Consider the following 14,208-nt stretch of genomic DNA (forward strand, 5'->3'; position numbering starts at 1 on the left):
TTGACGAAGGGGGTAAATTGATTAACGTCGTGCAATTTCGGGGGGGGGGGGGGGGGGGGGGGGGGGTAATTGACGTTTTGTTAATTTCAGGGGGTAATTGACGAAACTTACAATTTCAGGGGGGGTAATTGCCTATTTACTCGATGATTTATTATTCGATTTATGAACCAAATTTAGATTAGATTTAGTTTGTTTATTGTTTTTATTTGTTTTGTTTTTTTATATACCACAAAAGATGAATGTATATATATATATATATATATATATATATATATATATATATATATATATATATATATATATATATATATATATATATTTGTGTTGCTTAGTCTAATCTTCTTTCTCAAGTTCTTCATAAAATCCTTGTGAGTTGTTTTATGCGTGGTGTAGATACATGTAACTTGCTATTCGACTCTAACATTGATAAAATTGAGAAAGTCATCGGAGAAGCAAGAGAAACACAAATAGCAGCAGCTGTTTCACTACCAAGTTTAAGTGATTTCGTGTGAGACGTGGATCGCATCACACTTGGAGATTGCGGGAGACTTGAAACCTCGACGAAGTTGTCCAAGGGTTCCAATCGACAAACCCTATTTTCTTTGACATTAAAACTATTGTTCTCACCACTCAAAAGGAGAACCAATTCTCAAGTAAGGAATTAGAAGATTGTAATGCACATCTAACACATTTCTCAGAAGCATGCAACATTATCAACCCTGCTGGAGTTTCATAGTCCGACAAAATTCTCTCTTTGCTTGCCGGATTACATGATTTATCAATAAAAGACTCAAAACTCGTATGAAATTATCATGTTTATGAAATAAGCATAATTGCATGACTCGATTGAAAACAATACAAAATGTCTCTTAAACTTTTGCTTAAATAATTCTCCTATAGAAAATGTACTTAGATGCTTCTACACCAAGATATTCTTCTTTAGGAATAGTAATAGCGAGCCTATCTCCATTAACAACAGCTTGTGGTAACTGTGACAATGGAATTTCACAAAGGTTGGTGATAGCTTGAACCAACGTCTTCTGCTTTTTAGGTTGGCTTGTGGTCGTGTTTTGTGGTTTAGGATCAACAAGATCCAAGCATTTCTATGGAATATTATTGAAGGATTCCATGTTGATTGGTGGCTGGAAAATTTGGTCGTTGGTGTGGCTAGGTTGATGTGAATTTTTTCTCGAGACTCTCTCGTCTCTCTAAACAAATGTCCTGTTGCTAAAAAAACCGTACGTTCGAAAATAGAATTCATTTATTTAATTAACAAATATTTTATCAGTTTATTTTATTTTTTGTACATTTGGAATAATACAAAAATGCTAATGCAGAGTACTAACTGGTGTCTGCATTGGCAAGACTCTATAAAACTATGAAATACTACTATTTCTCTAATTGTTTGACGTGACTTGTAATGTTTGACATATATGGTCGACATAACATGCTTGCTCATAAGAATTTTAATATTTGACTTCTTAAAAAAAATAAAAATGAATTTCTACTATTTGGTGATGCCTATTCTATGTTGGGTCGTGACTGTGTGAATGCAGGGCCTGTTCAAGTGGATTTCACTTGGATGACATAGTTTTTGGTAACATAGGTGATATTATTGTATTTTAGATGAGAGAAAATGATTGATTAATAAAGAGATAGAAATAATGTCACTAAAAGCTAATATCACCCGATTGCAATCAGATCCAAAGAAAGGCTTTGCAGTGTTACAAAGAACACTTTCATAGAAATGCCATTATACAAGCTAAAGTTGTAGAAGAATAAATCCCGTTCACACTTTTGGTTCACCATTTTTTGAAGAGTTATAATATGTTTTTAATTCCTACAAAATCTTGAGTGTTTAAGTTTAGTCCGTATAAAATTTTAATGGTAATTTTAATCCTCTATAATATTGTAGTTTGTAAAAAAGTCTCTATTTTGAAATTTTTTTACAAAAAAAAAAATGAATAATTTCAGTCCTCCAAATAGTCCATATAAAATGTAAACAAGGACTAAAAATGAATAAAAACTTTGTAGAGACTAAATTTAAAAACTTGTAATTTTGTAAGGACTAAAAACATATTTAACCCTTTGTTAAACCACAACTTTGGTCATAAAAAATTTCATATTATGTAATTTTGGTCCTTTCATAACCGTTGGTATCAAATGTTTAATGAATACGATGACATTTCATCAAGTGCTACTTGTGAATGTCGTATGGTTACAAATAGCAGCAAATAGCAGCAGCTGTTTCACTACCAAGTTTAAGTGATTTCGTGTGAGACGTGGATCGCATCACACTTGGAGATTGCGGGAGACTTGAAACCTCGACGAAGTTGTCCAAGGGTTCCAATCGACAAACCCTATTTTCTTTGACATTAAAACTATTGTTCTCACCACTCAAAAGGAGAACCAATTCTCAAGTAAGGAATTAGAAGATTGTAATGCACATCTAACACATTTCTCAGAAGCATGCAACATTATCAACCCTGCTGGAGTTTCATAGTCCGACAAAATTCTCTCTTTGCTTGCCGGATTACATGATTTATCAATAAAAGACTCAAAACTCGTATGAAATTATCATGTTTATGAAATAAGCATAATTGCATGACTCGATTGAAAACAATACAAAATGTCTCTTAAACTTTTGCTTAAATAATTCTCCTATAGAAAATGTACTTAGATGCTTCTACACCAAGATATTCTTCTTTAGGAATAGTAATAGCGAGCCTATCTCCATTAACAACAGCTTGTGGTAACTGTGACAATGGAATTTCACAAAGGTTGGTGATAGCTTGAACCAACGTCTTCTGCTTTTTAGGTTGGCTTGTGGTCGTGTTTTGTGGTTTAGGATCAACAAGATCCAAGCATTTCTATGGAATATTATTGAAGGATTCCATGTTGATTGGTGGCTGGAAAATTTGGTCGTTGGTGTGGCTAGGTTGATGTGAATTTTTTCTCGAGACTCTCTCGTCTCTCTAAACAAATGTCCTGTTGCTAAAAAAACCGTACGTTCGAAAATAGAATTCATTTATTTAATTAACAAATATTTTATCAGTTTATTTTATTTTTTGTACATTTGGAATAATACAAAAATGCTAATGCAGAGTACTAACTGGTGTCTGCATTGGCAAGACTCTATAAAACTATGAAATACTACTATTTCTCTAATTGTTTGACGTGACTTGTAATGTTTGACATATATGGTCGACATAACATGCTTGCTCATAAGAATTTTAATATTTGACTTCTTAAAAAAAATAAAAATGAATTTCTACTATTTGGTGATGCCTATTCTATGTTGGGTCGTGACTGTGTGAATGCAGGGCCTGTTCAAGTGGATTTCACTTGGATGACATAGTTTTTGGTAACATAGGTGATATTATTGTATTTTAGATGAGAGAAAATGATTGATTAATAAAGAGATAGAAATAATGTCACTAAAAGCTAATATCACCCGATTGCAATCAGATCCAAAGAAAGGCTTTGCAGTGTTACAAAGAACACTTTCATAGAAATGCCATTATACAAGCTAAAGTTGTAGAAGAATAAATCCCGTTCACACTTTTGGTTCACCATTTTTTGAAGAGTTATAATATGTTTTTAATTCCTACAAAATCTTGAGTGTTTAAGTTTAGTCCGTATAAAATTTTAATGGTAATTTTAATCCTCTATAATATTGTAGTTTGTAAAAAAGTCTCTATTTTGAAATTTTTTTACAAAAAAAAAAATGAATAATTTCAGTCCTCCAAATAGTCCATATAAAATGTAAACAAGGACTAAAAATGAATAAAAACTTTGTAGAGACTAAATTTAAAAACTTGTAATTTTGTAAGGACTAAAAACATATTTAACCCTTTGTTAAACCACAACTTTGGTCATAAAAAATTTCATATTATGTAATTTTGGTCCTTTCATAACCGTTGGTATCAAATGTTTAATGAATACGATGACATTTCATCAAGTGCTACTTGTGAATGTCGTATGGTTACGTACGTGTTTAGTGCAAAGTTGTCAAACTTTATAATTTACTTGTAAACTCTTGCGAGTTTATAATTTTAGATCACGAAAACGAGTTAACTCTTGTGAGTACTATGGCTTTTGGTACCCTCTCTTATGAGTTGTAGTAAATCTACTTCTACTAACAATATATAAAAGTTGAAGTACAGCGAAATTTCATAATCGCCCTCTTTAAAACTCATGATCTCCTTAATTTTATGTGCATAATGGTCATTTTGTAAATTTTAATTTATTTATTTTTTTTCCTTCAAAAAAATTTATTTATTTTTTAAAATTAACTATGGATAATGATCATCACAATGAAACAAACTTCCATGGATAACTATGAAATTAATTAATTTATTAAAAAAATTACGGATAATGGTCACAAGCCTAACAAATATTTGATGGATAACTATAGAATCAATTTATTTGGTTTTTTTTTTAAATATGACTTAAATACAAATACCATCGAATTATCCACAATATAACAAATTTCCACGCATATTTATTTTTTGATACAAAATTAATAAGTCTTTGGAATACTTTTAAAACAGTATTTGTCTTTAATTAAAAACAAAATGGTGTAGCCAACTATTAATATTATTATTTTTTAGGAAAGGTGTAGCCAATTATTTTTTTCTCTAAAAAAAAATTGTAACTAATTTGCACTACCATGGATAGGTGGATATAACAAATTTATTTGTTTTTTGGATATTTAAAAAAATAATATATAAAAATTGAAATCCAACAAAATTTCATAATTGTCCTTTTTAAAAGCCAATAAATAGTCTCTTTCAAAAAAAAAAACCAATAAATAGTCATGATAATTACTGTTGACTATCTTTCCATTTGATTTTGGAGATATAAGTAAATGAATCCTATAATGAGTGCAGTGTAAATATATAACGGTATTTTGGAGAAACAATAAAAACAATGATGTTGATATTTTGAAAATAATCACGAGTTTTTCAAATTTTATCATATTGACTATCACATATCGTTACATAAAAAAAATCTGCATATATAAGCATAGAAAATCCTCAACAAATGCGGTGCAAATATTTAAAGGTGTTTTAAACATAGAATAAAAAGTTATTTAATAGAAACATTTCGTTGATGTTGATATTATAAAAATAGTCGAGTTTCCAATATTTTATCATATCTATTTTCTCATATATGTACATAAAAATTTATTAATGCATATACAAACACATAAAATCTGCAACGGGTGCGGTGCAAACATTTAACGATGTTTTGCATATATAAAATAAAAAATTATTCAATAGAAATACTATGTTAATGTTTATATTTTGACAATATTAATCAGTTTCCGCAATTTTATCATACCAACTTTCTCATATATTTACATAAAAAATTTGTTTATGTAAATAAAACGCATAAAATCTGCAACGGATGCGGTGCAAACATTTAACGGTGTTTTGCATATAAAATAAAAAATTATTTAATAGAAACACTACATTGATGTCGATATTTAGAAAATATTCATCAGTTTCTAAAATTTTATCATATCGATTTTCTCATATATGTACATAAAAATCTATTTATGCATATATATATATATATATATATATATATATATATATATATATATATATATATATATATATAAGCATATAAAATCTACAACGGGTGTGTTGCAAACATTGAACGGTGTTTTACATATAAAATAATCATGAGTTTTAAAAAATATATTTTATTAACTTTCTCATATATGTATATCAAATTTTGTTTTCACTTCTCTCAAAAAAAAAAATTTGTTTTCACGTACATAAAAAAATAAAATCCACAAGATAGGCGATTCAAATATTTAACATATTTTTCTATATATAAGAAAAAAATATTCAATAGAAACATTATATTAATGTTGATAATTTTCATTTAATATATTTAAACATTTGACAATATTAACAATGAAATTATTTTTTATATGATTACCGCAATGTTATACGACCCGAGCGGAAGCACGGGACTATTGTTAGTTTTGATAAAATCGGCAAACTCCTAAGATTACGTAGAGTTTTTTGTTTTGTTTCAGTAATTAGAGTTAACGAGTTTGCAATTTTACATTGATTTAACCTTCTTTTTTTTGACACAGCATTGATTTAACCTTGAAGTATAGTAATAGTTTGGTCGGTGTGTCTAGAAGTCCTAGCTCAACTGGCAAATGCCGAAATTACAAGGCTGGACGTCGTGACCCGGGTTCGAACCCGGGATCTCACAGTTGTATGTGAGTTTAATTTCAGTGGATTACCACTTCATCTAAGACCAAAAAAAGTGGATTACCACTTCATCTAAGACCAAAAAAAAAAAAAAATTTGGTCGGTGTTATTCAATTTAGGTCTTTTGTTACAAGAATTTAGGCCATTTGTTATAAAACATACTGATTTTATTTTTACCATATTTTAGTGTTGTATTGAGGGAAAAGTATTATATTTGGAGGGGAGCATAATTTTAACTCTCAAATTTTTTTGTCATATAAAATAATTTTTTTAAAAACTTGATTATTATTAATTATACTCTTTTATTTAGGGAGGGGAGCATGATTTTAACTATATATTTATTTCTCAAGAAAAAGGAGTGTATATTTTAACAAAAGTTGAGAGAGAAGTATAATTCAAACTTATCTTCATAAAAGAGTTATAATTTACTCTCTTTTTTATGCTCTTTGCGAATACTCTCATGAACTATTTGGAAGAGTCTCACAATGGTCTGCTTTAAGAGTCTCGCATCTTTTTATTAGCGAGTTAAAATAAACACACATTTAAGAAAATAAGAATAGAAAATATAAGTTGACAGACATTTATATCATAGAAGTTAAAAAGTGAAATATTAATTAATTATATTCTATTTGCAATAGAATGTAGTCAATCACAAAAATATATCCAAATTCTTCCACATAATTGAAAAAAACATTAAAAAAAATTAAAAAATGCAAGGATTTTAATTTTTAATACACAAACACATCTACAGAACAAGTTTTTTTTTCTTTTCTTTCTTTAAACTGTTTTAAAAACATTGTTATACACTATTTTCTTTCTTTTTTTTGAAGGATACACTATTTTCTTTCTTAAAAATAGTTCATCAGAATCATTTTTAGAACAAAAATACCATAACCAATCAAAGTCATCCTAGACACACAGGAGGAAAAATCCCCCCTTGATGTAATGGATGACAGAAAGATAGAGATGTGAATACAAATTAGCCTACCCCAGTTTATATAACAAGTTAATTGAATCATGTCATTCTTGCTAGCTAATTGTAGTTTTATGCAGTTGTTCTCAAATGGAATAAAATTATTCTTAGTTTTGAATGGTATTGAATTTCACAAACACAACAAACATGCTAGTCACACTACATCTAAATATGCATGTATGCAATTTAAATTGCACATAGTACAAACCGAACATGAGAGGTGAACTTTTGGTCAAAACTTAGTTGTAGTAACGCGAACCAGTGTCATAGACACGCCCCCCGGGATACGGACCTCTAGGTTCGAATCCTTGATCTCTTGCACTCCCAAGAAATCGAGATTGCTCTCTGTAGGGATCAAAGTGATCAGCAGAATAGCCTCGTTGGGGTTCTCCACCCGAAGCTGAAGCATTTACATTGCTATGAGCATGAGGGCCTCTGGATGCCGTGCCACTACCGGAGTAAGGATCCCGAATGATTTGTTCATACTGCTGTTGTCTTGCGCGTGATTCCCTTTGAAGAAATTCAGTTCTACGCTTTCCATGCCGAGCTCGGAGTGCTTCCAGTTTTTCTTCATACTGAAAATTGATTGCATTTATTTTCTGACAAGGAGAAATACAAATGGACTCGTTAAAGATATATGGAGAAATATAGTTTTAGACAATATGTACATAAGATATCTAGTTCGAACATGAAAAAATTTAGCAATTATAAACTGCTATGGTCAACATCAGTTTATCCAATTATTAAACATGCATGGATTTCATAAATAAAAGGCAGGAAAGGTGCAAGTTGCAGAACTAGACTCGGTCCTGACATACAAATGAACCTAACTAAAAGTATCAAGATCAGACAACATCGGAAGTCTGTTTATACTTTAAACGATGCAAAAAGAAGCAAGTCCTAAATATGCAGTGTTTGTAACTCTGCATGCATAATCACTACAAGTATATTTACTAATTACTATCATGGAAATAGGCAGTCAAAGCCTACAACAAAATCTAACCAATACAAACAATTCACTCCTTCAGAAGTTTTTTGGTCAATGTCCTCAGAAATCCATTGATGAGCTTGCACCCCTGGGATGCAGTCCAATTCATGCTAACTGAGGATTCTGCAGGAGGACCTGTATCTGATACTAATTTATTTCAACAGCATATATCCTCTTAATTTATTTTTACGGGAATTTCTGAATTGCATTGATTATAAAGAAGATAACTGAAAAGGTCTAGAACACTGATAGGGGAAAACTGTCGGCCTGAGCTATAATGATCTCCTCACCATGAATCTCTCAGCGATCCCAGATTTCTCACTATAAAAGAATGCTAGATAATCCCTCAATCACTCTCTATAAAGTGTTTAAGGCCTCCATAGTTGCAGTTCTTTTTTGCCAACTTTGTTAAATGATATCCGGTTCATGCACCCAACTTTCTTGATATCTGGATTTGAGATCAATTTTTCAAATAATTCTGGCTCCGAAACAACTCGTCAATCAATTCGTCCACTACTGGGATATGGTACTTATCAAGAATTGTTGCCCTGCTTAGAGCATTAGAGCTATGTAATCCACACATAACCTCCATGATGCCTCTTTCTTCTTAAACCACAGAACAAGGCTGGAAAATGCACTCATACTAAGGAGGATCATATGAGCTTGCAGCATTTCCCTACTTGCTTCTCAATTTCTTTCTTCTGATTGAGAGGACAACAGTAAGCACACACACTGATTGGGCCTTGTTCAGACAGAATTCTTATGTAGGGAACTTGCTCATGCTCATGTGGCAACCGTATATCCTCATAAAAAACTTAGTTAAACTTGCTCAATTCTTTTTTTCCAAACTTTCCTACTGTTCTATTATCGATTCACATCATTTACATCTATTTGAGTTATAACCATCAAACTTTCCAAACTTATGTGTCATTGGTTCTGCCTACTCTTGGCTTTCTCCCGCTCCCCTGTAGTGTTACCAACTCATCATAGTGATTAAAACTGCATTGGCAGGTGCTTCCAATCCATGACAACTTTGCCCTAGGTACTACGTGCTCAGCCACAAAATTCCCATCAAGATCTCCGAGAGCTAACACAAAAGGGTCCCTCGCAAATTTATGTCACCAACCAAACCTCCAAGTTCCTGCATATTCCCTTGGTGGAAATCAAATGGTCATCTCATAGGCAAAGTTACTTCTCTGGACATTGGTGAAGAGAATGAAATTTGTCTCGTCATTGAAAACAGAGGCCCTTGGATTCTCTCTCTGTTAGCTCAAGGAAGGACTGGTACTTTAAACCCTTCCATTGTTCTGAGTTTCGACTTTGTCGCTCACATTTGTTTTTCATGCTCGCCAACCCTACTGATGAGAAGGAGTGACGATTAGGTTTAGTTGACTCGAATTTGGGCACATTCCCTCATAGCAGCCCATCTTTCCATTCTTCTCCCACACATTTGTTCCCCAGTCCTAGTCGCCATCCCCTCCACGCAACTCTTCCTCTACATGTTTTGATCTCATCATTTGCATTCTTGTTTGTGGGTTGAATGTCCGAGTTCAAATGCGAAAGATGACATACCCCAAATATTGTTCCTTAGGAACGTGTACTAATTGAGATGCGGTAGTTCAAAGACAGAGGGCTCCACAAACTCTTCTACGCTCCTTGTTTGCCTGAATGTGGCAAATTCTTTAAAGGGATTTTCTAAATGACGTCCAACGTAGAGTGCAATGAGCGATTCTTCAACTACTTCCATGATAATTCATCTTGCGTCTCCATCAACAGCGTGAACCGACCGATGAATTGTGGATCCCTCCATACTTAGTCGAGCAAGCTTTCGTTTATTGTCCCCTGGAGTACCTAGCACATCAAAGTAAATCTCCTCTTGCATGATCTACGTGACCAGATCCTCCCCTTTGAACATAGGTAGTTCAGCCATCTACGCAAACATTTGGGATTCATCGGAACTAGTCATCCGATCAAAATTCGGGGGGCACACATTAGATCATTATGCGTTTCCCTATCATCTTGCTCGGCTTTGTTAACATTGTATTCTGTTGTTAAAGCTTGTCCACAAGAATTTGCATTGTCTCTCTAACTTCTCCTGCCTAAGTCCTCAAAATTGGCATTTGCGTTTCCAACATTTTGTCCTGCTCCCTTATCTCTTATAGCATTTACATCACAGGACACACTCTTGGTTAGATCCAGCAGAGCAGATCAATTGATGAGGATTAATACACAAATAATAGGGAAATTTATGAATTGTATTGATTATTATAGAGAATACAACAATTGAAAAGGTTAATAACTCTGATAGGGAAACTATCAGCCTGATATATAATGCTCTCCTCACCATGAATCTATGGTGATCCCCATTCTCTCACTATAACAAAATGCTAGAAAATCCCTCAGTCTGTCTCATTATTCCTTATAACTACCTATTGGGCCCACCCATGCCAGCTCAGCCAACTAACTCTTATAACTACCTATTGAATACACAGGTATTTTTTAGTTTAATCATAAAACATAATTAATTTTATTAATGATGGTCATTTGTTTATAAAACGAAATATCTGCAAAAGCAGTCTAGATGGCTCTTAATGTTTCTCCTGTTTTCAGTATGCTGAAACCCCAGTAGGTATGTGAATGTTAACCTTGCAGAATATGTACTAAATCCATCAAGTGTGTTGCATGATTATGCGTTCATCTATTATGATAGAGAAAGAAAAAAACAAACAAAGCTTGACAAACTTGTAGCAGATTTTGGATATTTAAAGGACTGGGTGAAAACTAACCTCTCTGTGCCTGGCATGTTCTGCATCTTCAACATCGTGCTGTTCTTTAGTCAGTTTAATTATGTCATCGTGAAAATTCTGCTCAAGACCTTCAAAAGTTTGTGATAAATGATTTCCTTCATATCTAACATCTATATTTTCTTCATGGGCCTGAGATCTGGAATCACTGTTGCTCCGGCTCTGCAAAGCCAATTTAGGATCAGGCCTCTGTCCTTGAAAATAGGACCTTGAAGCATCACCACCTTGACCTGAACACGCAAAGATTCCCTACGTTTCAGAAATTGAAAAACCATTTTCATGATATAAATGACAAACCTGTAACTGGGCCTTTTAGACATGGTACCAAATGTTCTAACAATTAAAAAGTAGGATAGGTTATGCAGATATGGCAATGTTTTCTGAACAAGTATACCATTGTAAACAACTTAAAATACACACCAAGAGTTTTATTCATCTTATATAAATCAAGAACTGCTTTTAAATCCATTGATTGAAAAATAAGCAGATTTGATGGCAAGGGTTACAAAAAACACCAGAAACATGAATGATGTAATATCCATGCGCATTTAACAACAGATTTGGAAGGACAGCATTTATGTAAACCTTGCTGCCTAATCAAGTCACATGATACCATCAAAGATCTGTTAAGCAATGGACTTTCAAGCATAATTCCCAGGATACACACGCATAGTGCGAGTTACACTTTTCATAGTAGACTTAATCATGTGTTTGACTTCTAGCAACAGCATATAAAGCAGAAACTATATCATACACACTCTGCTCAAGTCTTTAAACACATTCTAAGTCGGTTTTTTCTAATACATATGTAGTTGTTGTCTACGTTATTCAATGTTGTCAATCGCAAATCGCAGAAAATAGTAATTCGTTCAAATTACTCTGTTATAGCTATATAGCACGCTAATAGAGCCTTTAATAAAGCGATGCAGAAGCAATCATAAGGTGACAATGTATAACACTCACCTTCATTATAGATATGAGATGTCATTGAATTAGACATCTTTGATTCATCCGATTCCCATCTCCACTGACCCTCTGGCTTAGAATTCGGATACGAATTCTCCCTTTCCGGAGTGAACGCCTCTAACCGTCCTTCAAAGTTACCAGACTTTGTTTCCGTCCTTTGACCAGGCATATGATGATGATTATGATGCATCTGCGAGGCCCCATAACTATTTGCTGATGCATCGCCATACTGCCCCTGCCTCCTCATTATTCCGAAAAATTCCTGTGTCAACAACATAGCCTATCAGACACTAAACCCACAAAAACCCAAACCAATCACTTAACCACATAAGCTAGCTACACTAGGATTTAGGCCTTGTTTCGATAAACAACTTAATTTAGGGCCTGTTTGGATTCACTTATTTGAGCTTATCTATAGACATAAGTTTTGTGAGACTATTTGGGAGAACTTATGAAAACAGCTTATGACATTTTTCATAAGCTTTTTTCAGCTTATTTTCATAAGTTCTCCAAGATAGCTTACGAAAACAACTTATAGCATATAGAATAACAATTTAACTTAATTTTATGTAAGCTTATTCAAAAGCGCTTATATGATAAGTGCTTGGGCTATAGGCCTTGTTTGGATGATTAACAGCTTAATTTGCAGCTTATAGCATAAGGGCTTATCATATATAAGTGCTTATGATAAAATTAAATAAAATTAAATTGTTTTGGTATAAGTTATAAGCAGTTTTTGATAAACTTGGATAAATCTAAAGATTGAATAGAAAATTAGAGTTTCACGTGTCTGAGGGAGTGAGTGATATTGCAACGTACCAAATCGCCGGACACTGTCGAGGTCTGTTCGATTGCTACCCTTAAACGAAGCAGAATTGTCTTCAATTATAAGTTAGAGCTTTTTGGAATAAGAGGGCGAATTATTTTGTTTTACAAATATTTAGAGTTTCTTTTTTTTTTTTTATACATATTTTTAACAAAAACTAAAGTTAATTTTTTTAAAAAAAAAAAAATTACTCTCTCCGCATCAAAATAATTGAGTTATTTGATAATTTCGTACATATTTAAGTGCATGATCATTTCGCACATATTACTATGAACCTAGTGCATGTCCCCCTAACAACATGATTTTTGAACCAAATCTGACAATCTTGTATGTAGAAGTCGCTAGGATAGGTAGGACTAAGGTGCCTCCAAATATTCTTTGCCATAGGACAATCATGAAGTGCCTCCAAATATTCTTTGCCATAGGACAATCATGAAGAGTATGCATATCATTATGCACCACATCTATGACAAGAAGTATCAGTGGTAAGATGTCTCGAACAACGAAAGGCATTGGTAGGGAGGCTAGCATGCATCACCAGCCAACAAAAATGTCTTCGATTTTCAGGAACTGGAAGCCTCCAGATCCAACTCCAACAAGTAACTGGCTCTACTTGTTGAGTTGGATTCCGATCTAACCACTTATATCCATAACTAGCTGAGTATTGACCATTTGGAGAAGCACTCCAAATGAGTTTATCCTCAGTGTCATGATCAATGGTAATGCTACGAATGCAATCTTGATAAAAAGGTGGAAGTTGAGTGTAAAGTTTGTTGAAGTTTCAATCCCCATTTTCAAACAAATCACAAAGACGAAGGTTTGTGTCACTAATATGAACATAAGGCACAACATTACAAAGATAAACATTATCTAACCATTTATCATACCATATGGATACTTGACCTCTTCCAACCCTACAAATGAAGCCTGGCCCCAAGATTTCCACTACTTTCACAATAGCACGCCAAATGCAAGAATCACCAGGCTTAAAAGGAGTATGCATAATATGAGTGTCATACAAGTATTTGTGCCTCAACATCTGAACCCAGAGCTTTTGTGGTTGGTGTAAAATATCCCATATATGTTTGCTGAGAAATCGAAATGAAGAGATTTTTCAAAATGTCAGGAAAGCTACATGGGAATCAGTCAATAACATAATATCATATCATTCTTCCATGGTTCATGCTCTTGGCCCAACAAATAAATGTCAAGTGACCCGTCAAGTGCGTTGGAATCCTCCACCGAAAGACTTTATTAAAATCAATGTGGACGGATCTTCTTTTGGTAATCCTGGTAATGCAGGTTTTGGAGGTCTTTTGAGAAACAATAGGGGGAATTGGATTCATGGTTTTTCTGGATCTTGTGGCAGAGCTACGAATTTACTGGCCGAACTTTCATCTATTTGGAAGGGT

General features: G+C 33.2%; 1 protein-coding gene and 1 pseudogene across 1 annotated transcript; one reads left to right on the forward strand and one right to left on the reverse strand.

The window, feature by feature from the left end:
- Window positions 1–14,208, forward strand: part of LOC146929851 (protein FAR1-RELATED SEQUENCE 5-like) — a 93,191-nt pseudogene that overhangs the window by 42,876 nt on the left and 36,107 nt on the right.
- On the reverse strand, window positions 7,209–12,961 carry LOC146929855 (ubiquitin carboxyl-terminal hydrolase). The gene is made up of 4 exons (XM_085701576.1): window positions 12,790–12,961; window positions 11,968–12,232; window positions 10,987–11,234; window positions 7,209–7,811 (listed from the first exon to the last, which is right to left on the reverse strand). Exons 2-4 carry the CDS (start codon window positions 12,215–12,217, stop codon window positions 7,452–7,454), a joined length of 858 nt encoding a protein of 285 aa, XP_085557702.1. The 5' UTR covers window positions 12,218–12,232; window positions 12,790–12,961; the 3' UTR covers window positions 7,209–7,451.

The sequence above is a fragment of the Medicago sativa genome, chromosome 4 (assembly GCF_051527215.1).
Source record: "Medicago sativa cultivar Bolivia chromosome 4, Bolivia_mono, whole genome shotgun sequence".
Taxonomy (NCBI): Eukaryota; Viridiplantae; Streptophyta; class Magnoliopsida; order Fabales; family Fabaceae; genus Medicago; species Medicago sativa.